The sequence below is a fragment of the Vipera berus genome, assembly GCF_964194415.1.
Source record: "Vipera berus genome assembly, chromosome: 2".
In the NCBI taxonomy this organism is placed as follows: Eukaryota; Metazoa; Chordata; class Lepidosauria; order Squamata; family Viperidae; genus Vipera; species Vipera berus.
Window position 1 is genome coordinate 84694765 of NC_138203.1, and position 25961 is coordinate 84720725.

The following is a 25961-nucleotide window of genomic DNA, read 5'->3' on the forward strand; positions in this document are numbered from 1 at the left end:
GACTTGCTGAAACACCAGAGGGTCAATCCCTATTCATTTCTCTCCCTAGATTTCTCCCTTGGTCGCCTGCCCTACATGCTGTAGGATAGAAATAAACTCGTTTCCTTTTTTCAACCCAGCTTTGATGCTCACCTGATTCCATTCTCTTCATTTTTCCCCTGTAAGCAAAACATCCAGGCTTAAGAACGTGGGAGAATACAGGACAATAAAAAATGCGTACTTCCTGACCAGTTTGTCTTCATTCCTCTGTTTTGCAATATCACAGTGCAAGTATCCACACTGAGATCAGTATACTTACATATCCTGCAAAGCTTTTTGGCATGTGCTACCCTGCTTCAATTTGGATTTCCCACTACAGCCAAAAATCTTTATTGGTAAAAAAAAAGTCCCAAATCTGCACTTAATAAGTTAATTTATTGCCAGTCACTTATACATGTTGATTTTTCACCTGTATTTTCAAACTGGTGGGCTACATGCCCTGAACAAAGAACTACAAAACATGTTGCATGGTCAAACAAAAGCATTTTTTTAAAAGATTTTAATCTGGCATTACTCTTCTCTATAGTTCACAATAGCCAAATATTTAAAGAAGAAACACAACTCCCTCTAAACTAATTGCAGATGTGTAATTTGGCTTTGCCAAAGAGAAGTTCCAAAACATTACTGATAACGAACAATAAAGTACCTTACAGGTCAAGAAATTAACTACTTCTGTGCCACTTGTTCTAACAGTCAGGTGCCTCTGTAATATCCTTTGAGTTTCAAATTTTACTTCCATCATATTGATTATGCAATCTAAGCCATGCTCAAAGATTCATATAATAACTATGCAATTCACATTCTGGAATATTTGGTGCTATTCACTCTCAGCTACCAAAAGTTGCTTTATCCAGTTATGATAGCAACTGGGTCTGGGATTACCATCACTAAATGGGTGACATCATGTAGGATGACAATCCTAGTAAACCCAGGTGCCCTTGTAACCCTCTGTAATGACCCTTAATGACTGTCTGGGTCATTCAGTGGGAAGAGGTGGGAGTCCAGGGTAAGGAGCATGGACGGTACTGTAGGTGGGCCCTGGGGAGTGTGGGCCACCTGGCAGGAGCCAAGGGTAGGCACTGGAGAGGGTGGCCGGGGGAACGCTATGGAGTACAAAATCCCTGGTATCTCATACTCTCTAGTGGGGCTCCTTGGGAGAAAAAGCGGCAAGAGCAACTTACAACATTATTTGTGACCTTCCCTGCCAGCTTCCCCATTGACTTGGCTTGTGGGAAGCTGGCAGGAAAGGTTGCAAGCGGCGATCATGCGACTGCGGCTCGCCCAGCTGCTTGAGCACCCAGATCATGATCACATGACCACAGGGGAATGCTGCAAGGACCATAACTTCATGGACTGCTCATAGGTCCCCCTCATTCAGTATCGTTGTAATTTTGAACAGTCACTGAACAAGTGGTCTTTAGTCAAGGACTGTCTGTATAGAATGTGAGATTTGTTGCTGGCGCCAAAGCAATCACAAAGCATCATAAATGATGATGCAAGATATTTTTGTGGTCTGGACTCTCTTAAATGTGTGGGGCTTCTACTTTTTACTTCCCTGCAGTTATAACTGCTACATAAAAGCAACCACAGGTTCAACTCCTCAAAAGCTAGAGCTAGCTAACCCTGTGGTTATTCTGGTCTGTAAAGCAACAGGGCTTAGCTGCATCCATACTGCCTCTGACTGTTTCCAATTCATGTTGGGAAGTAATCTAACCCAAAGTGGGTGGGGGAGGAAGGAGGGCAGCTGGAAAAAAAAGCAGCATCAAACCAATCCATTTACATAAGTCAGAGAAGCAGACTGACGGCCCTGATAAACCACTGCCAACTATTTCATTTGGCTATGAGCTAGAATACCCAAAGGGCTTGAATGAGGAATGTCAAAACTAGTCCAAACAGACCGTAGAGTGGAAGGAAGCTGACCCTACACTCATCAGAGCAAATCCAACGATCTAACAAATGAAGCAGCCCTGCGGCTATTTTTTAACATCTCCAGCTTTCATAAGGGCCTTGATAGCCCTCGCTCGCATCTCAAGCTCCAGGAGCTCCAGCTGCTGTGCTGATGGCTGAACATCATCTGCGGGAGGAACTGCTAAAGCTGCCGCCTTGGACTCTTTGGGGGAGGATTCGGCAAGGCCCAGGATTTCGTTGACGCTTTTCTCAATGTCTTTCTGAAGGTCATCAATCTGACCGTCCCCGCTTCCGACCGTCTGTTCTGGCACAGCTGGATTATCTTCTTCATGGCATGGTCCTTCAATGTCGCTGTCATATGCATCTGCATTGATGCTGAGAATGTCGCTATCTTCTCCTTTGCCTGCGGCATAAAAATGAACAAATTTAGAAGGCTCGCTGAAAAGGAAGAGCTGTTTTTCACCTTGCACTTGCTTCTGCACACAAATATTCCCTTGCTCAGATTTAAAGTATAAGAAAGGTCATCTATAAATTAAAAACAGGTTTCTCTCTTTCCAGCCCTCTCCCTACCCTAAGTCTGATTTAATTTAGACGAGTCTTAATGCATTTTTTTTATTCCAATTTACAAGAACATGCAGTAGTCCAAAGCAGCAGTGCTTGGAAAATTTATTCCATCGTATGGAATTGCATGATCTATTTTCCTAATTAAAATGTCATAAGGTTTTATATCATAAGGACGCGTCTGCATTTCAAAATGAAAGTTGATGTGGGAAGCCTCTGGGACTGACTACTGTTTATTATTTTAGAAGTAAATCTAATTCCTAAAGTGCAGTTTAAAAGTACTCTTAAAATTACTTTATGTACTGTAACGAAAATAGTTATCAGTACAGTAGTATATGTATTAGATATAGCTATGTAAAGACTTTCAGAGAGGTTTAGGCTTCAATTTAGATTTCCTTCATAACAATTACGGCATTCTTACCGTATTTGCTTGATTATATCTGATGGCAGCAATAGGCCTGATGAGGGCCAATAAATTAAATTTGAATCTTTAGAAGACAAAGCTGTTGTTCATGGCCAGATCTCTCATTCTAAAAGACCAGGTGCGTAATCTGGGGGTTCTCCTGGACTCACAATTTCTGCTCAAAGAGCAGTGGTAGTTGTGCCCAGGAGGGCTTTTGCACTGTGGCACGTTGTGCACCAGTTACGCCCTTTCCTGGACCAACAATCCCTATTCACGGTCACTCATGCCCTTGTCAATGCCTTCTACATGGCACTGTCCTTGAAAAGAATCCAGAAGCTTCAACTGGTTCAAATTGTGGCAGCCCACAATGGTTTTGTGTGTCATCTCCCCTGAAGGAGCTACATTGGCTACAGATTTGTTTCAGGGTCCAATTCAAGGTGCTGGTTTTCATGTTCAAAGCCCCACATGGCTTGGGACCAGGTTATTTGAAGGACCATCTTTTCCCAGCCACATCTACCCAACCGACCACAGCGGGAAGGCAGGGAATGTTGCGGCTCCCCTCTCCTAAGGAAACCCATCCAGCGGAACCAAAAAGATAGCGGCTCCCTCCCTGCGGAACATTGTCCCCGTGAAGATTGCCCCCAAATTGGACATTCTTTTGCAAGGTCGTGAAGATCTGGCTTTGCCAACAGACCTGGGGACCCCAGAGTGGGACCAAGCCATCAAATGGTTCGTTTGATTGTTGTCGCTGGGAGGGGTCAGGGGGGGTTACTGCTTTTTTATTGGCTTTGTATTGGCCCTTTATTCTTGTAAGCCAACTGGGGTCACTGAGAGTGAGTTGAGAAGGAGGCATAAAAAATTTCTTAAATAAACAAATGAAATACACTAAAATTTTGCCCTGGATATTCATAAGGCCTTTACACCTTGCTCCTACAAATGTCTATTTTCACTTCCCAATCTTCAATTATCCTGTACTGTATGTAGTGATCCATGGTGTGATAATGTGTAGGTTACTGTAAAATGAAATTGTTTTGGATGGTCCAAAATCATTAGGTAGTACAGAACTATCTTATACCTATTCTTGGTTACTTGTACGAGTCAATTATTGGTGTGGATTTACAAAGCCGTAAACAGCGTAGTGCCAAATAATTTGTTGGAAAGCCTTTCTCCTCTAATATATCATCTTATTAAGATTTACAGTGACAGTTTTCCTGCGGTGCTGACAGTGACTGCATATGTTCCTGATTCTGCTCTATAGTTTTAATATATTAAGGTTTTACAGTTGATACTTTAATTGTTATAAACTGCCTTTTGATTGCAGTGAGGGCATGGACTAAGGCTCAGAAATTTTAGAAGTGATTTCTATAAATACTAGGTCCCCATTTTATAATTCAACCTTCTACAACATAGAAATTCTAATACTAATTAAGGACACCTGTTTGGGAAAATCTATTTAAGTTACACCGCCTTTGACATTTCCATTGGGTTTAAGAATAATGCAGTAAGATAACTGAGGTACTAAAAATGTACGTCCCAAATTCTCTTGGATGTACAAAACCAGCTGTGAGGATCTTTTAATCCAGAGAAACTGAAGTTCTCAATGTTGCCAAGGTTAAGATGTTTGGATTTCAGCTCCCAGAATTCTCCCGTCAGCAGTTGAAGTGCACATATCTTAAAAGTTGCCAAGGTTGAAAAACATTGATCTAGAGCGTGGGTGTCAAACTCGCCACGTCACGTGACGTGTCGCGACGTATTGCAACTCTTTTTGCATTGCCAGCAATGGGGTGGGCGCGGCTACGGTATGATGAAACAGGCCCGCGGGCTGGCACTTTAACACCCCTGATTTCTAGAATGTGGATTTTAAGAAAGTTTAACAGAATATGTACAATACAAGAAGTAAGAATTCTGACATGACTATGCTTTGATAGTAAAAGAAAATATATATTTATATGACATTCAGTCATCAGGTACTGCGAATGGGCAGCCATTTATACTTTGAAGCCATCTGTTAATCATTTTATTTCTTTTTATTAACAGAGCAATTTAATCCAGCAAAGCAGTACAATGACAGGTTTCATAGGCAGAAAAATGAAGACACCAAGAGAGAAAGAACATGTTTTCCTGGATTAGGACAAAGTTCCAATTAGTTCAGCATTAACAATACCATCTATATACAGCAAGTCAAATGTCCTTTTGAAGCTAATGAAGATACTTTCAACATCTCATGATTCTATTCATAGCTATTATGGCTAAATAGCATAGTTTCTGCTGTGAATTTGTTAAAACAAAGTTATTTAAACACTTTCAGAAGTTATTTTCACTCTTTCTGACATAATTGGGCATTCTATGAAACACTCTTTTTTTTTTACTAACAATGAGCTTTAGCAGGTTTAAACATTTATGAAATGTTTTATAACCTTTCTATAAATGTCATAAGCTTTCTACCTTTTGGTCTTAATCTCTTTTAAATTGTTCTTTTCTGAATTTTTTCCAGCACAGAAGTTTCCCGATGACTTTCCATTCAGGTTCCAAGCTGGCTTATCTTTTCTCAATGCACCCCCTTTGACTGACTGTGGCCATCTGCTCAACTTGGCCAAAGAACACATAATGAATTGCAATACTTAATTGATAGTACTTAAAAGAACTGGCAAAATAATCACGTCAGGACCAATGTACCTCCATTGACCTACTCCCCCAAATTAGAGGCTCCTGTTACTTATCAAGGGAGTGGCAAAACGTTTACCCATCTTGGGGTATGTAGATCTGTAGGGGGTACACTGGTGTGCCACACTGCCAATTCTGAGCAAAGGCTCAGAAGGAACAGACTTGCAACAAAAATAAATAAAAAAAGTCCTTTCAACCTATAAATAAGAAGAAAAAAATATCAAGGAAACAGTTGGTCCACTAAAGAGAGAAAGGAAGTAACAGGCAGCAGAGAGAAAGCAGAGCTACTTCACTCATTCTTTGCATCGGTCTTCACGCAAAAAAGAAATTATAGCTGAACATAACTGAACCGAAACATAACTGAAAAAGACAGACTAGAAATAAAAGTTAAAATAAACAAAAAACTGGTAAGAGAACACCCGTCTGATCTTGACGAACATAAATCACCGGGACCTGACAGACTGCACCCCAGAGTTCTGAAGGAGCTGGCAGATGTCATCTCAGAACCACTGTACCATATCTTTGAAAAATCCTGGAGCACCGGGGAACTACCAAAGGATTGGAAAAGTGTTGATGTGGTTCTCATCTTCCAAAAAAAAAAGGGGGGGGAGGGGGAGAAAAAGACCCAGGAAATTACAGATCAATCAGCCTAACATCGGTACCTGGGAAGATACTGGAAAAGATAATAAAAAAAACAGATCTGCGAGCATCTAGAAACAAACAAAATGATGACTAGAAGCCAGCACGGGTTTGTTAAAAACAGATCATACCAAACCAATCTTATTTCGTTCTTTGAACAGGTGACTAAATCGGTGGACCATCAGAATGCTGTGGAGTGTGCTATACTTGGACTTCAGCAAGGCATTCGACAAAGTAGACCACAACCTACTTCTTGGAAAGCTTAAAAAATGTGGGATAGACAGCATCACCATCAGATGGATTTTTAACTGGCTAACAAACCGCACTCAAAGGTAGTCCTTAATGGTACTACGTCTACATGGGGGGAAGTAAGGAGTGGTTCTGTCCTAGGCCCAGTACTCTTCACCATCTTCATCAATGGCTTAGATGAGGGAATAGAAGGGGAACTTATCAAACTGGCAGATGACACTAAGCTGGCAGGAATAGCCAACACCCTAGAGGATAGGCTCAAGATCCAGAGGGGTCCTGACAGACTTGAACACTGGGCCCTATCTAACAAAATGAAACTCAACATAGGGAAAAGTAAAGCCTTACACTTAGGCAAGAGAAACCGAAACTACACATATAGATTGGGTGAAACCAAGCTTAATAGCAGCAACTGTGAGAGGGATCTTGGAGTCTTAGTAGACAATCAATTAAATATGAGACAACAGTATACGGTGGCAGCCAAAAAAGCCAATGCAATCCTAAGTTGCAGTAACAGAGGGATTCAATCAAGATCACGTGAGGTATTAATACCACTCTAAAAAGCCTTCTCTAGAATGAGTCCATGGAGTATAAAATCTACTTTTTAAACTCTTTAATTACAGAGCCATTTGATAAAGATACAAACATTAGGTCTGTAGGTACAAAGACAAGCATCACAGCATACAAATTATATCCTACATCCATTTTGCTATAAATTGCAGTTACCTTGCAACAGAACTAGAAGCCATACATGTGAAAGATCACATGTGAAAGACTCTGATCTAAAAATATGTAAATTAATTTTACTTTTCCACAAAGTAACATAATTGCTATATTTGCTTTTCTATTTAACATTCATTGTAAGTTGAGTGAATGATGTATGCAACACAGATTTAGCTTTAGGATGACATATTGGGAATTTCATCTTGGATATCAGCACATATCTAAGCACTTCAAAAACATTCCCCCAAGCAGTGTACAGACATATTTTGTAAAATGGAAGAAGGAACCTTTAAAGAAAACTATAGCAAGATGAGAACAGAGAGGTTAGAAAAAGAAAAAAAATGTTTGTGTGAATTAATGCACTTGGGCATCTATAGAGATTCTCAATCATCCTGTTCATGGTTGTCCCAAAGGTGCTTTTTCAAAAGACAATTGGACTTTTTTTGGTTTTTCCTTGAAGACTTCTTCAGTTATGACTGAATGGGGAGAATGGAAGGATTTATCTTCCTTGCAGTCATCTGGTCATTAGCATTCTCTCTGAGAGTAACTGAGGCCATTTGGATGGCCTCATTCTATTGTTGAGGCCACTTGGAGACTGCTAATGACCAAATGACTGCATGGAATATAAATCCTTCCATTCTCCACCATTTAGTCAGAACTGAAGAAGCTTCATGGATGAGAAACAAATTGTCTTCAAGGAAAAACAAAGAAAGTCCAGTTCCCTTTTGAAAAAGCATCTGTGGGATGCATTTGGGCATTAACAATCCCAATCTCAATCATTAGAATGAAAATCCTAGACATGTCTATCTAATCAGAGTTTATTGGGACAGGTAGACAATTATTAGAATTAAATGTTTGGCATTACTGGCTCTTCTCAAAATTACTCAGGTACTGCAATTTGAAGGTCGCTTGTCATCTTTACATAATAAAAAATTACTTTCCATTCACATCAAAGTCTGTCCAAAGACGGAGCAGCAGAATACATATTACTGAAATTAATCTACAGCAGTTCCAAACAACTTAAAGCAAGATTACTTTTTTTCCTCTTCAGTCGAAAGTAAGAGTGAGAAAGGCTTTAAAAAAACTATTCTAGTTTTAAATCTTTTCTGAAAGAAATGCCATAACTTTCACTGTGTACGTATGTGCGTTGGTCTTGTGTTTATGAGCTAGGAAGAAAATCTTTAGAAAAACATACTTTCTTTGACTTTTTATGATATAACTGGTATCTGGAGGGAGAAAAAAAATCAATACTGAACGCTAAGAGAAATGTATAATAAATGCTCTTGCCCATAAAGTAGGAAGTAGCTTTTCTTAAAAAAACTGGAAAGTAAAGCATTGCGCAAGTAGTTTTACAGATATTAGAAATATAGAATAAATAGGCAGCTGTAGCATATAAGGAGTATTATGATTTCCTCAGTAATATCAAAATGGCAAAACCAAAATAGCCAATTATGCCTATGCAAATTCACAGATCTCTGCTTGCAAGTTCTGATTTCAGAAATGTTACTTTAAGACTAATTTTGTGTCAAACTATTAGTAACCTTCTTTCAGAAAAATATATCTTTCTGATACATTTATTTTATGTACCGTGTGTGTGTGTGTGTGTGTGTGTGTGTGTGTGTGTGTGTGTGTGTGTCGTCAGGTTAGCAGAACCAGGAAAATCAGATGAACAGAACGTTAGGCCACCATATTAAATGCATCATACTTAGGGCGTAGGACAACCTTTGCAGTGTATGAAATATTAATTGTGATTTTCTATTTCCTAGTTACATCTGATTAGGTGTCATCAAATAGTTATGGAACCTTAGCAACCACGCAGATAGATATACTCCGAAGAGATCCTTCCCAATCTGGCCCTTCAAATGCTCCAAAGGTCAACCTATTGTTCATCTGTGTTGCTGCTAGATACCTTCCTTCTTTCCTTTTACCTTTAAGAGCATTATAGAGTTTTCTAGAGAAAAGCTTCATTTAACATGTCTAGTTTGATCATTTGAACCTGGTCACCTGCATCTTGAGTGATAATCGTGGACTGATCTTTGTTTGACGATCCATTTGTCTGTTTTCTTGACTATCTACAATATTCTCAAGAATCTTCTCCAAAGTTCAAAACCATGAATACTCCAAAGTTCCAAAAAACCATGAATACTCTTCCTATCCTGCTTCTTCAAAGTCCAACTTTCACTTCCATACAGTATCACATGTAAAGCCATTGCTTGTACGATTCTGATTCTTGTAGGAATACATACCCCAGCCTCTTTATACCTTTTTCAAGGCCTTCACTGATACACGACTAATCTGTGGCATATTTCCTGACTCTTGGTTCCTTTAGTGTAGATATCTGACCCTAAAAGGCATAAGCTACCCACCACTTCAATATGTTCATTGTCATCTCTGAGGCTAGTTAGTCTGTTATCATTAGTTTGGACTTCTCATTCTCTTCGCCAGTCTTCTCCTTGATTTTCATTACTACAGATCATTTGCATTTTCAGCTATTAGAGTCGTGTTTAATTTTGGTCTCCTAGGCTATTACAGTCATATATTTTCTTTCTTACTATTTCCAACTCTGGCATTCCAGTCTCCATTCACAGGCAGCATATGTTGTTTGCAGGTTTGAGCAATTTGAAATTGAACTTGACCATAAAACTCACCAACCTCCTACGTGAGTGGTTGGAGCATAAACTTTAAAACTGTCGCATTAAAGGGTTTTTCATAAAGTCTAATTGGTAGTACTAGGTCGCTAACTGAATTGTAGTCATGCTATAGCTTTCCTAACTATGAAAGCAATGCTGTTCCTTATTTCTCAGGTCTTGAGCAGTAAATAGCGCGATGCTCTGACTGAAAGTATTCAATCCCAATCCATTTCAATTTGCTGATGTCTAAGACGTCAATTTGTGGTCATTTTATTTTATCTTTCACTACGTTGATTTTCCTGTGTTCATGCTTTTTACGTTCCATATTCCCACTGAAAGTCTATTTTTGAGGCTTTGGATTTTTTTTTCTGCATGGCAGCATCAGCAACTAGACATCCTGAAGGCTTTAATCTAACCATGCCATAAACAGCATTGGTATTTTTTTATTTATTTTATTTTAATTCCATTTATATCCCGCCCTTCTCCGAAGACTCAGGGCGGCTTACAAGCTTAGCAGTAGCCTTCATTCTATGTATATGCCTGCTTATTAGGGCTTTCACACACACACACAAGCGGCATTATTACAAAGTCAGCTTAATTGCCCCCAACAATCTGGGTCCTCATTTTACCTACCTCGGAAGGATGGAAGGCTGAGTCAACCTTGAGCCTGGTGGGATGCAAACCTGCACTAATTGCAGGCAGCTGGTGTTACTTAAGGAGGCATTAGCCCACTGCTCCACCAAGGCATTGGTAGCCTGAAAGAGCTCTTCCTCAATAGCATATTAAGTGCATCTGGCCTTTAGGGGCTCATCATCTGGTGCTATATCATCCATCACTTTATCTTATGCATCACGTGCATATGTGGACGAGGGAGTTTTGGTAAAATACAGGAGTCATTTATATTGCCTTCTCCTGCATAGCCTTTGCCATTATCACTAAAGAGATCGTGGGCATCTTCCTATATTGTTGCTACCCAATGAAGCTGCCTACATGCTTTAACTGGGCAGCTGGAATGACCTTCACGCTCTGATGACCCTGTTGTGATTATATATTCTTGGTATGTATTCCCAACGTTCTTTGCTCATTCATGAACTGCCACCAGCATAGGCAGGGAGTGGGGGTGAATTACAGTTATTACAGTTATAAAACAAAAAGTTCAAAATCAGTAATTTGGAACTTCTGAAAAATCTACCCGTCGATATTGCCTTCTGAGAAATAGTTGTCAAAATAATAATCAAATATTCAGCCCGAACCTGCAAGATGCAATGTTTAATTTTCTACCACCTAAGAAAAGCAACTAAATATCAGGCTGCTAGAAACAAATGAGAAGTGTGAAAGACCAAATGAAATGGGAATCAATACGATTAAGGAATGGAAATTCTTTTGCCTTGCTACAGGGTAATAGTCCATATTTACTTAATATACCGTTCAACTAAACAGAAGCTCTTCAGTGAGAGATCAAGTTCCCCTCTGAATAAGCCTAGTTCAAAGATCAAAAGTTATGTTCCGGCATACTCATCTCTTTTTGTCAAAGGCCAAATGTTCCAAGTGAAAGAAGAACTGGCCTGAGGGAGTGAGGCAAAAGTATTTTTTTGGAGGAATCATTTCTCCTTTTCCTCTAGAATGAGAAGTTATCTGAACCTGAAGAGAAGTATTATCAGCACTGGTTTTTTTCTTCTTCAGTGCTTGAAATCTCCACAGATGCATGCTACACAATAATGACATAGCTGTAATGGTCTAAGAAATGTTTAATTAGTTGAGCTGCTTTATTCTTTTCTGCATCCATAATTTTACATAGCAATAAAAGTCTCTGATGGTATTTTTCTCATTTTCCTTCTCATTTTATCAAAATGAGAAAACCCGTATTTATACTTTCAACTAAAATTGTGAAATTTATTTCTGGGTTCTTAATTTCTCTCTCTGAGTCATTTTTTCTTGGCTTTTCTATTTTTCATCTTCAGCATCACAGTGTAGAATAAGAACAGTTACTAAGTTTTGCCATTTTATGTTTGCGCATTCTCCAAAGCTCCTTAAAATCTAACATCCTGACTGGCACTGTTGTCATTGCCTAAAGCCATCATGAAACGGTGGCTGATAAAGTCATAAAAGGACAAAGAAGTAATCATCTGCAAGAAGTCATCAATTCCCCCTGATAGCAGAAAAGAAAGGGAGCAAATCTGCAGGAAACATGTCAATTCAAAGGTCACACCAGAGTGCAAGAAAGCAGTATTTAAACTGTTCCTTAGAAAGTCACAGCATTTTACTAAAGCTGGGTTGCCTTATAATTCTATTTAAGTCAATTTTTCTTTATTGGCTAGCACAGAAAAATGAAGTATTATTTTCTAAGGAAATAATTAGTGGCAATATGTATCCTAATAAGATCTTATTTGATCCAATCCTATAGTTTGTTGCACGTGCCTATCATCGTCAAAAGATAGACAGGGAACTGTTGAAATTCAAACAGACCCATAGATGGAATTTCTCACTGAATTCGTACCAACTGCCACCAATAAAATAACTTATCCTCTCCCCTACAATTTCTAATGTGCATTGTTCCTGTCAATTTTCCAAACTCTACAAATCTGAGGTATCAAATAGGTAGGTTAAAATATTCTGAAAGTCCTACAGGAGATAGGGCATCTGGTGAGAATTCTGGGTGCTGAAATCCACAAAACTAGGGGAAAGAATAAAGTCTGTTCTATGTCTACAAAGTAGTAAAGGATGGAGTTTATCCTCATCACAACTGTGAGATTAGGAACACCATTTTTCTTTTCCCGCACAGTTGAATGAGAATCATTCATTAACATGAAATGACAATTGTATGAACAGCAGGACAATGCTGCTACTGAAGTTCACCTGTTCAATCCGTTCTATTCTACCAGGAAGAAAAACTCAGTCAAAATCACAGTTAAAGAATTGGCATTATGAATATTGAATTTACCTGATGGGAACGTGCAGCCCATCTATGCCTGTCCTTCTCCTTACTTGACAAATAAAAAGTAATTCAAAGTTTTATATTATTCTGAAATATATTTTTCCAAATTAATATGTAGTGCTAATGGTTCTTCACAATATAAATAGTTATATACAAGTATTTATATGCATGCACGGAAAGTTCCCCACCCACCCAATTTTCAATCACATCACATCCTCTTCTATATTCAGGATACATAACACAAGAGAGTTTGATTTTCTCCAATCCCTACCTGGTTTCGAATCCAGCCCTTCCAATTTGTTTTCTTCCTTCAAAGATGACGTGGAATCTATGCTATTGTCTTGCCTGAGAACAAGAACACATTTAAATTAGTTTGCCTTTTATAATTATAAAATAAGCACTTCAGTATATCAATACCTGCTTAGCGCCCTGTTTTATTGCTTGATTTATGTAATGACATAATCATAAATAATTGTAATACAATGAAGCACACACAGTGACAGTTTTCAGAAAAAATTACGTTAGTTTCCCTAGCCTGCTACTTTTCCCTTTAAATGTGATAGGGCCAGTACTTTCAGAATTCCAAGCCAGCTTGAGAATTAGGAACTTATGGTCCCAATATACCTGGAGGGAACCAAGTTGGATAAAGCTGAACTTGATGCAGTGAACCCAAAGAATTAGTTTAGAGGTTTCTGAAGGCATAAGACATTTTGATATTATTTGGGCATAAGAGGTAGACCTTATGCCACTGAAAATGCACTATATGAACATTGTTACCAGTAAAATAGTCAAATGCAAAAAAAAAGGACTGATTCCCATTTTTTAAATATGTATGAAAAAAGAAGGAGGTGGGGCTTCTGCTCAAAATCTTTACTTTGGACAACAGTTAAGAGAGAGGAAGGTTTGCCTTTCTTTGCAACTACGTAACCTAATGAGTCCAGGAATATAGTAAGCTTATTTACTACCTCAGAGTATTGCGTGGCTATCCATACTACCTGCAAGGGATGACAATTGATAATCTCAGTATTCTGCATAGAATAATATCTAATATATTGAACAATGACCTCACCCCAAAGATATGTGCTATTGTTGATTCTCTGAATGGGCTATATGACCCTTTGTAGAAAAAAGATCCATCCTTGACCTCTTAATAAAATGCTTTCCCGGCTCCATCTTCCCAGAATTGGCCTTCAGCATTTAAGTCCTAAAGAAGTCTGACTGAAGAATTCAGAAGGACTAATAACCTACAAAACATCTGAAAACAATTACCTTTATGAATGGCAGGCCCACAAAGCCTCCAGCAGTGAATCTGTCTAGTGTTACTACCTTCAGAAGCAGAATCTTAAAAGTTAATTCCTTCTACATCAGATAGGATTTAAAGGTTCCCCAGCAAGCAGTTTTAGGATCAAACTACGATGCCTCAAAATAAACCCACTGTGTTAGATAAGAAGTAAATGTAAAATTCACTTGAGGGTCTATCCTCAGAGAACTGCATAAAGAACCAAATTCAAACCTTTCATGTAGTACTTCTCAGTGCTACATTTGCAACTGCTAACACCATTGCTACCATCACAGTGATGATAAGGAATACATTTTAACAGTAACTTAGCCTTTTTTCCCCAAAACTGAAAAATTATTTCAGGAAAGGCTATTATACAATCTGCAACAAGGAATAGCCTAGCTCAAAACTGTGGCAAGGACATCTCTTTAAAATAGCTTTGTAGGTTTGACATAAACTGTCATAGAACTGAAAGAAAAATAACACATTTTCTTACAAGAGTTGATGAGATGCCAACTTAAAAGAGATTTTTTACATGCTTTCACCTTAATGTGAGGATTTCTACTGTACAGTGAGGGGAAACTGCTAAATGGAGGCACCTTATCTGTTGTTTAATTGTCTTTGTACAAAGTAGTAACAGAAAAGACAGACTATAAAACACACTTGAGAAAACAGGATACAGCTCTCCACAGGATTTTGAAATCAAGGCAGCTTAGTTCAGTTGCTGAGCTTAACAAGCATTTTAGTCATAAAGTTATTTTATACAGTATTTATATAAGTAATTTTATACCTGAATTATTTTGTCCAACCATTGCAAAGTACATATTATGTTAATATACATACACAATCAAACCACTCAATGACACAGCAGGTCAAAGTTAAACAAAAATAGCAAAGAGTCTTCTGTTCTTCAAACAATCTTATCATGGAATAATCTTATACCATAATAATTCTGGTAATGTTTTAGATGCCATAGGAATCCCCGTTTGTAAAATAACAATATCATACCATAGTGCCATAAGACCATTCGCAGGACTTTTACCTATGTCTACCTATTTTAACTATGCAAAACATCAAGGGTACATACAGTGTTGAAATTATCTCATAGCTGGACATGCTAACAGACCATTGGAATTAAACTCAAACTGCAACATCCTTAAAATTGCAGTACCCTTCCAATACAAAGTTAAATACCAACTATTCAAAGTAAACTACAATTATAGATTTTTTTATTTATGTTGGCAAACAGGAAAAGGGTATTTGACAATTACACCCCTGGCTTTTTATTTCCTCTTTTCTAACTGAACATAGGATAAAGACTTCAATTTCTCAATTAGATGGTAATGCTATACTCAAGCGCTTCCTATCAGCAAACTAAAAAGGATGTTTGGGGCAAAATCTACTCTTATTGAAGAAGAAACTACCCAAGGATATAGGTTCCCTAATAATAAAAATCTTTCTTCCTTGAAACTTGCTGCCAAATTTCATTCAGGACTCAAAATTGTTCGTTTGGCAGAAGCCACACAGTCAACTTCTTTTGTTCTAATTATGTGGCTTGTAGTAGAGGTCATGGAAATGGTTACAGTCAACCTATTTAGCTATGTCATTTTTCTGACAACTGAATAGACTGATACAAAACCATCTGGGAGAAAAATGTAGTACCTGGTTTCTATCAACCACTTCAGCAGAACAGTACTGTACATATACTAATAAGACAATGTGTTGTCCAAAACACTATCGCTGAGCAATTCTTTCCTGTCACATGCAGAATTTCTGATAAATTCTTTTAATATACATGCATTTTCTGCCATCTTGTGGCTAAATGGTATACCTTTTAGGGACCACATTTCCTACTTAATTTTTACTTTAACCAAACTAATCCAATTTATAAAGTCATTACAGCATGCCTTTTCACATAAATTAATATTGTTTAAGATTTTAAGGTTGTATCACACAATTCATTCAAATTGCTGACAAAGATTCCTTACAAGTATTTATTTCCTGGAAAATGTTGCTTCCTCACAACCTACTATATTCTAAAAAATAATATTACCATATCTATTTATATCTAAAGATTTTATTAAATAGTGCCTGGTTGCTTTTTACTTTTTTTAAAAAAATCAAGAAACAGACAATTTCAAAGTCACTTATGGAAAAGCCAGTGAAGGCAAAATGACTTAGATTAGGTTGATTTTTCTTCCTTTCCTGCTATGATTTTACAATAGCCTTATAACTGTCCTATTAGCATATGTGTGTATCTTCTGAAGACTTATAACTCCCAATAAACAAGTTAACTATAGGCTTATACTAGACTGGAGGGGCAGAAAGAGAAATCAGATCTACAAAAGATGTATGTTAGTAAGGACTTCAGATAACTCAAAATGATTATTATCTGAGAAGCAACACAATCTCTTTAGAAGGGATAATGTTGGAATGTGTACCTTTCTGCCTTCCAGGTGTATCAAAGCAGATTACAATTCAAGCTCAATTTCAATACTTATAATGCCATTCCCTGCTATGAATGCAGTTCAGAAAGCAAAGACTCCCAATTGAAGACTGCAATTCTATATACATTCAGAGAAACAATTTTAAAGTTAGGATTTAGTTTGAAATAAATAAGTTTACTGTACACATACGCAACCAAGAAAAAAGTATTTCTTATAAGAAAAGCATACAGCACACATGAAGAGGTGATCTATGTATTTATCAGATTTGAATACAGTCTGATTCCTAACAGTTCTGGACAGCTGATTAAAATACATGAGGAATAGCTGAATTCTAATATTTGAATCTAGTAGATAGGCAATTTTACTTCTTGATTCAATAGTATCTGCTCAAAATTCAATTAAAAAGCACTACAGGAAATAAAAAAATTGCCAAATTGTATTAATAGGTAGGGTTCCATTGTGTAAGATCAATATTTTAAAAAGTACTATTTAAACTGAATCACAGCAAATACTCTCAAAGTTACTATTTAATCACATTTTAAAAAATAACAAAACAATTATAGAATTAACCATCATTATAGTTTTGCTGATATGCAGTCCTTTATTTTTTTAGAGTATTTTCATCTGGGTTTCACAACATTTTGTCATGCTTTATGTTTAATTAATTGCACATCCTATAGAGCTCACCGAGGCTTTACACAGAACTTTGCAGGCTTTCATTTCTCTGATTTTTGCAATATCCACAACAGTTGTTCATTTGCCATATTGCAGCAAGATTTCATAAATTTTCACCAACGTTTCTACAGTTCATCCAATGTTTTGACAAAGTTTCAGTTGGAATTTTGCTGACATTTTGTAAACATTTCCAACTAAAGTTTTAATACAAGACAAAAGTTAAAACAAACTATATAAGAACAAATATAATTAATTTATTTATTTTTATTTTTATTTTATTTTAATCCCATTTATATCCCGCTCTTCTCCGAAGACTCAGGGCGGCTTACAAGCTTAGCAGTAGCCTTCATTCTATGTATATGCCTGCTTATTAGGGCTTTCACACACACCCCAAGCGGCATTATTACAAAGTCAGCTTAATTGCCCCCAACAATCTGGGTCCTCATTTATGGGCAATTACTTACTGACTGGCTGGTTCATCTATTGTCTTTTCTTCAGCACCATTGGTCTCCTCGTCGCTGTCAGAATCCGCCCCATTCTCACCTTAAAATAAAAAGTCAATATGAGATGTTATGTTTTGGTAGCATTTTTCTGTCTTAATGTTATCCACCAATAAATATTGTTATCGCTGTCAAGGAAGAGGTAGTCCATCTGTTTCAGTAAGGGACTTGAAATAAGTAATCTCAAATTGCAATCAGTGAAGGAAATATCTGCATTTTATAGACAGTTGGTAATAAGAGGTACTGCAAGCTCTAAAGTTATACTCTATCCTAGAAGAGTAGCCGGCTGTTTTAAGATAAGCATTGGCTAGCTAGTAGTTGCTCCATATTTATACCCAAGGGAAAAATACCCCACATTAATGTGGCACCATGGTTATTGCAGGCTAATTCTAGTGCAGGCAGTTTGATTCTCACTGGCTCAAGGTTGACTCAGCCTTCCATCCTTCCGAAGTGAGTAAAATGAGGACCCAGATTGTTGGGGGAAATACGGTATGCTGACTCTGTAAACTGCTTAGGCAAGGCTGTGAAGCACTATGAAGCGGTATATAAGTCTAAGTGCTATTGCTCTTCTTCATGCACAACAACTCTATCATCTCCAACGTGGAACCCTGCAGAAGCATTGCTAATAAGCATAGGCAAAGTTTTATCTTAGTGTAAGTTATCATCTGACCACTCAGAACCTACAGCTGGTCCAGAATGTGGAATCACGGGAAGTTATGGGCATACCTGGATATGCCCATGTTAATCCACCTCTCTGTGAGCTGCATTGGCTTCCAATAAGCTTCCCGGTTCAATTAAAAATGCTGCCGTCTATTAAACCTCTTCATGGCGCAGAGTTAAGTTATATGCAAACCATCTGTCTCTTATTAATTCTGTCTGTCGGAACACATAATGAAATGCATGGATAATCTTGAGAATAGGGGAGAAGAGATGTTGCCCGTGAAACTATTGAACAAGAGAGACAGAAGCCCACAATCGTTTAATGGTCAAAGAAAGAAACTTAGAAAGGACCCGCCCTAACAGGGCTAGCAGTTAAAAGTGGCAGGCAGGAAGTCTGCATTTTTAGACTTGCAAGATTCTGTTCATGTAGCCTTACGATGAAGTAGACTTAGCTCACCTAGTTGTGCTTCTTATATAGTTTACCCGGGAGTTCCAAACCAACAAAGCCAACAGAGTTGGCAGAAATCAACTCCTTTCCATCGAGCAATGGACTCAGAAGGAATACTTTCCAAGTCATGGTGCCTGCTTACCTCCCCACCACACCCAATAATTTGATGGAACAGTTTATCTCCCAAAATATGAATGGAGATCCCACTGACCTTTCAGAAAGCATTGAAGAGCTGGCTATTCCCGTAAGAATTTGGCCAGGAGCCAAAATGGAGACATCTTTAGATATATGTTTTATGGCACTGAATGATTGTCCTTACTTGTTTTTAAGGTTTGATATTGCACTTGGTTCTAAATTTACTGTAAAACTGCCCAGGTATTTTGAATTGCACAACCATATAATTTGAATAAACAAAAACAATCCTCATTAAGACGCATATAAAAGATACATGCAAAACAACTTCCCATTTTTAATTTGCAAAGTAAGAAAAAAGGCATTACATTTGTGAGCAACTGACTCTGAAAATATTAATCTTAAATTTCCCTACCTTTAGAGATTCTAGCCACATTTCCCTGTATTTGCTAGAAGTGCCTTATCCTAATTATATTATAGACAACTGCTGTATTTGTCGACTGCATATATAAACATTCTTTTTTACTTAGTGTTCATTGGGGATCCACAATTTCGAAAAAGACTCTGCTGCTTTAGGACTATATAAATATATCACACAATAAAATCATAGTATAATTAATGAATGTGGTTCTTTAAATGCCCATATCTATATATTCGGGACTACTAATTTGGGCTGAGCTACTCAATATCGTCACAATGTCTCAGTATTCACATCTACCTTTAGTGGGAGAAACTGCCCTTGATGCCAAGTAAGGGCACTGGCAATTCTCTTACTCATACTGCAATTACAAAGTAGAATTTATGCTTTCTTCATAAGGACAGAGTAAATGGATGTTTGATGTTTATATTCTAGTCCCATCTTGCTTTCCCTACAGTAACTGACCTTCTCTATCAACATCTGCCATCACTTCACTTCTATTCAGACTTTGACTTTATTTCATCCAAATCATATAATATCTTCCTCAAATCCCAGCATTGGTTTCTCATTCTGTCCTGCAGTACAATTTCCTTGTCTTTATCTGTAGGTCTGGCAGAAGATTGGGCTGAAGCTATTTTAATAGATAGGCAATGTCGATGAACAGTTGGAAGATATAAAAATGGGAGCTGCTCTTCTTTCGGTAAGACACAAGAATAAGGAGGAAGATGCTTCTTGCATACTTGGCATGAAAACTCAGTGCTTTTCGCATACTTGGCCTGAAAAAAGCCCTAGGTTTCAATCCCTGATATTATCAGTTGCCAAATCTTGAATTTGAAAATGTAGCGATAATTATTGCATGTCAGTGCAGGTAGTCCTCAACTTGCAACAGTTTGTTTAGTGACCATTCAAAGTTACAACGGCACCGAAAAACATTTTTCACATGACATCGCAGCATCCCCATGGTCACATGATCAAAATTCAGATGCTTGGCAACTGATCCATTATTTAAGATGGTTGCAGAGTCCCAGGTTCATGTGATCATCTTTTGTGACCTTCTGACAATCTAAGTCAATGGGGAAGCCAGATTCACTTAACAACTGTGTTGCCAACTTAACAACTGCAGTGATTCACTTAACAACCTTTGGTAACCAGTGGTAAGAAAGGTCGTAAACTGGGGCAAAATTCCCTTAACAAATGTCTCACTTAGCAATGGAAATTTTGGGCTCAATTGTGGTCATACGTCGAGGACTACCTGTATAGGCAACACTTCCCTAATCAAGGTGCCCTTTAGGTGCATGAACTTCAACTCCCAATGACTAAGCTATCTGGATGATTCTGGGGATTAAACTCTATGAATAAAGAGGGCGTGCATGGTGGAATAAACACCACTAAGATAGATAAAGTAAAGGCTTAGCTCATGGGACAAGGCAATGCCCTAGGGTCCCATCTTTAAAATTTCCTATAATTAAAAAACAATTTGCTTATTTGATAGTTGGTTCGTTCTACTTTTGTACAATACAGTATAAATTGTTCTACTACTGTATCACCAAATCAAGGGACAGATGAGTTTCCCAAACATGCATAAAAGATAAAATAAATAAAAAACCAACCAGTTATTAATCAAAAATATGCAATTAAAATAATACTAATCATAAAAGTGAATAAACTAATAACAAAATCAATACTAAAATAACATAATTAGTCAATTTAAGTAACTTCAAGGTAAATTAAAAATGGCAATAACAAACTATTTACCAACCATTCTTCAGAAGAGTTCCATTTTATTTGGTTCCTGGATTGTTACAGATATGGAAGACTATTCCAGTAACAGTGACCGAAAAACAGTGTCTCCTGGCCTCCATTTCTCTAATTTCACTCATATCCCTGCCATGTGACATTTGTTCCTTCTACCCAAAATGCCAATCTCCCACACAGGATGACTGAGCTTTCGCAAGCAGATAAGATTTGCTAGGTTTTTCATATAACCAAGCAAGAACAAGGGTGAAGCAGAGACTGGATTTATCACCTTCATAGTCAACAAGCAGCAAAATAACTCAGCCGAAAAGAACAGGATCGGTATACAAGCCACGTTACAGGTCCAAGTAATCGGCCTTAGAAAACAAGGCAAAGGTTCTGGTTACTTGGTCAAGTAAAGAAGTTGTTTCAAACACTCAGTTACTTCCAATTCAAATCTCCTTCCTAAATCAGATGGTACATATTGGCTCATGTCACATTGCCAGTTCAGCTGGAAACAACAGTGGGGTGTAGGACAACTCACTGTGGCTGACTCGGCGCGGCCAACTTGACCTCGGCAACTTGCTGTGGCCAACTTGCTGCAGGACAACTCTCTGCAGAAGAAGAGCTATACTAACACTGAAGAAATGGTGGAATAGAATCATTAAACAAAGGATGCAAAAGGAGGGACAAAATGAAATGTGAATGACATAAATTAAAATAATCTTTAATGATTTAACTACTTAAATTACTGAATTATCCCGCAGCGAGTTGTCCCAGAGTGAGTTGGCCACGGCAAGTTGTCCTGCCGTGAGTTGGCTGTGGTGAGTTGGCTACACTGAGTTGTCTGCAGTGAGTTGGCCATGGCGAGTTGGCCGCATCAATTTGTCCCATTCTGCAACAGTGACTCCTAAATAGACAGTTATTCCAGATAAAACTTCTCGGCTTTTTCACAGCCTCATTCTTGCCACTGCTCGCTTGAAATTGGAAAGTGCTTGGGGGAGCCCTAAGTGACATCAAAAGCTAAAGATAGCCCAGCAGTAGGAGCCATTTCTTTCTCACTTGCCCTGCTGCGTCCTACTTTGCAGAACCATCAGTCCCAATTCTCCTCTGCTTCCTCCTAAATCTTTTTGTTCTTCTTCTGCAGGAAAGGAATGATCCTAGATAGGATCCTAGATATGACTTGACAGAAACGAAAGTTGTTTCTTTTTTTCAGATAATGCAAATATATTTAGATACCCATACAGTACCAAAATGATCAAACTTTGTAATTCTAAGCAAAGCATATATATTTTGCATTCTTAAAGCAAAGGCTACTGATTCCTTTTGCTATGAATTACTACACAGTCTGAAACTCAATAATTAATCTAATGGCACCACATAAAATAGAGGGCTTCAACTCTATTCGTCTCTAATTCAGATATTTTAATTCTGATTTTAGTAACTATAACTGATGTCTAGAAAGACGCATAGGTTTTAATCATGTAATATATATTTCCAGACCATATATATGATCTGCAGATAAATCCTGCTGAACTCAGTAAAAGTTACATCTAAATAAACATATACATGGTATTTAGTTTTTTACTACAAAAATATTTCTAATTTTCTTAACTGATACAAAGCTGTATCCTCATCTAGTCTTCAGTAGTTGTTACTCTCAAGTTTTACAATAAGCAGTACTAATTTTAGTTCAGTATATATGATTTTACCTTCAAGAATTTTCAATAACTTCTTCTCCGACATAAGTTCCAACTGTTCAAGACAAAGCCTTTTAATTTCTTCTATAGAGCAGTTCTAAATGAAATAAAAAAGAAATGTTTCTATACAATAATTAAAACAAGAGATACTTTAGGTATGCCAAATTTAAGCACGTTTGAAACAAACTTAAAATCTTATAATTAATTACTAATTAAATCTAAACTCACTAAAACAAAAAACTAAAAAGTTGGCTTTAAACAGTAATATTAAAATAAAATAGTGTCATAAAACAATGTAAAAATAATAGAAATCCAAATATGCATGATTTAGAACTTGAATATTGTTTTTGAATAGAAGGAACACAATTAAAATGATAACATTAACCTAATACATTATTAAATCATGATAAATATTCATTAAACTATTGATCAAAAAGTTACACATATATGTAAGTAATTATATATTCTTTTTATCAATCTGGGTTTGTTTTTAAAATACATATATTGGATTAAATCAGAAAAGTATAAAATATAGTGAGCTATCCTCAATATACTAGAAATCCACTTGCTCTGCTATTTTTAGATGATTGGATATATATATTATTTATATTTATTGGCATAATAATTATCATTACGGATTAAAGACATGTTTTACATGGAATCATAGAATCACAGGGCTGGAAGGGACCTTAGAAAGGGTGAGCTTTTTTGGATTAAAGTTCAAGTTTTGTTTGCAATCTTTTTCTTTTTTTCTTTTTTGTTGTGTTTGGAATAATTATAGATGTGGTACTGGAAGAGGAATGGTCGATTACAGAAGAGTTGACTTTAAAGTTTTTTGATTTGGGATCCTTGGTTAATTTGGAAAATTATTTGTAAGAATGTTATATCATGGAATGGATAAAATGGATGGAGTTTATTTAGGATAAGTATAGGGTTGAGAAGGGTTTTTTTTTTCTCTTTTTCCTTTTTTTTTGTCTTTAATATATGTTTAATACTATCAAGGTTTGTTCCATTCTATATAAGCTAGAGAGTGTCCTTTTCTTATTCTAGTTTTTTTATATATATATATTTAATATTGTTAAGGTTTGTTTTATCCTATATAAGCTAGAGAGTGATGGATTTTAGAATTTATAGTTGTTAGTATATGGTTGCTTAGGTTTGCTTTTTTTTATATATATATATACCTTGTATTCAGCTCTGGGAAGTAGGGGGGGGAGGGGGGGAGGTAGGGGGGGAGGAGGGAGGGGGGAGGTAGGGGGGGAGGAGGGAGGGGGAAGGGGGGTTTTTTAAAGGAAAATTGTATTTTAAAACTTTTCAATAAAAAAAAAAAGTTACACATATATGTAAGTAATTATATATTCTTTTTATCAATCTGGGTTTGTTTTTAAAATACATATATTGGATTAAATCAGAAAAGTATAAAATATAGTGAGCTATCCTCAATATACTAGAAATCCACTTGCTCTGCTATTTTTAGATGATTGGATATATATATTATTTATATTTATTGGCATAATAATTATCATTACGGATTAAAGACATGTTTTACATGGAATCATAGAATCACAGGGCTGGAAGGGACCTTAGAAATCTTCTAGTCCAGTGATGGAGAACCTTTTAGAGACCGAGTGCCCAAACTGCAACCCAAAACCCACTTATTTATCACAAAGCCTGTATCAGCATTATGGTGCCCTGGGGGGGGAAACGTGACCCACTGGGTGGGTGTGGCTACAGTGGTCACGGCAGACTGGGTGAGCATGGCTGGGGCCAGTGCCTCACCATCTCTGGGGCATCCCCGGGGGGGCCAACGCCGCTTGCTCGCTCACTTCCTGCCCTGTTGCATCCCAACGCCACGTGCTCGCTACTCTGGCGAACTCTGCTGGGGCAATGGCACGCATGCCCACAGAGAGGGCTCTGAGTGCCACCTCTGCACATGTGCCATAGGTTCGCCACCACTGTTCTAGTCCAACCCCCTGCCTTAAGCAGGAGTCCTTATTCCCTCTAAGACAAATGGCTGTCCATTTTTCTTGAAAACCACCAACAATGGAGCAGCCACAAGTCAGGAAGGCAAGCTGTTCCACTGACTAATTGTTTTCATTGAAAACAGAATGATCCAGATTGCAATAGAGAGAACTACAGAGAAAACAGAGTTATGTGGAAAAATTGGCAGTTTATATATCAGTGATATATAAAACAGAGAGAACATGCCGAGATCCACATTTGATGCAGAAGATACATGTTGGGATGTGTCTTATACATCAACCGTTGATTAAAGAGAAAAAATGTTTTGGAGTAAGTGCTAGTGAATAATAAAAATGATCTATGAATTATGTTCAGTAAAGCTGTTTTGTGGTAAAGTTACTATTTTTTTCAGCCCTAGTAATTTGCCCTTGTCTGAAATAGATTTGGAACTTGCAATCATCACCACAGCTATTTTATGAATGGACATCCCAGGGTGACCATTCTGGATACTCAGAATTCCAATGTGTTTCCTGGCCCCAAAGCATTTCCAATATAAGAGATGTACTTTTTTTATTGTCAGAACAGTCAAGGGGTCAAGAAATCCCACAAATGTTTAGCAGTTTCACTTTCTGAAACCATGCCAACAATCTCAACTTTTTTCCTAGTAGACCGCAAGTTTAACATAAACCTATCTCTACTGCAGTCTTCTAAGCAGGCATTGTTTCTGGGTATTCTGAAAAAAAAAATTACAATTGCTGATCTGTCCCCTTTAAAAAAATATTTTAATTTAAAAATATTTTAAAATTTTTAAGAATAATTTTACAAAAGTAATTATTCTAAAGAAAAACAGAGATAGATTTAGGATATCACAACTGAATATCACTGCCTTTCTCACCTAATGAAAGCTTCATCAATATTCTTAAGAAGCACTGAATAGTAACACCTTAATGTTGCTTCCGTTTTATTTTTAAATCTTGCTTGCTTCTGATTTCTAGTTAGTTATTTCCAGGCAAAGATGTCAAAAATCCTTTGGGAGTAGTATGTTCTTTAATTATAAATGACTTATTTATAAACTGCCAGGTTGCCACATTCTTATCTGGTGTTATGTCCAATTAAAGAAAAATTTCAATATCCCCTTGGAAAAGCTGTAATTATATATTACATTATTCCATATGCCACAGTAATTAACATTATTTACATTTCCAGTCTGATTTATTCCAAGGACTGTACATCAGCATTTATACCACAGAATTTATTA

At 37.2% G+C, this 25961-nt stretch overlaps 1 protein-coding gene across 1 annotated transcript in view; it reads right to left on the reverse strand.

Annotated features, from left to right (window-relative positions):
- Positions 1 to 395: 395 nt before the first annotated feature.
- Positions 396 to 25961, reverse strand: part of CAAP1 (caspase activity and apoptosis inhibitor 1) — a 31682-nt gene continuing 6116 nt past the window's right edge. Inside the window, exons 3-6 of the mRNA XM_081315748.1 lie at positions 22754 to 22838; positions 17614 to 17692; positions 13020 to 13093; positions 396 to 2350 (exon numbers count right to left, since the gene is read on the reverse strand). Coding sequence (XP_081171874.1) covers positions 2013 to 2350; positions 13020 to 13093; positions 17614 to 17692; positions 22754 to 22838 — 576 coding nt within the window. The 3' untranslated portion in view covers positions 396 to 2012. The remainder of the gene's footprint in view (positions 2351 to 13019; positions 13094 to 17613; positions 17693 to 22753; positions 22839 to 25961) is intronic.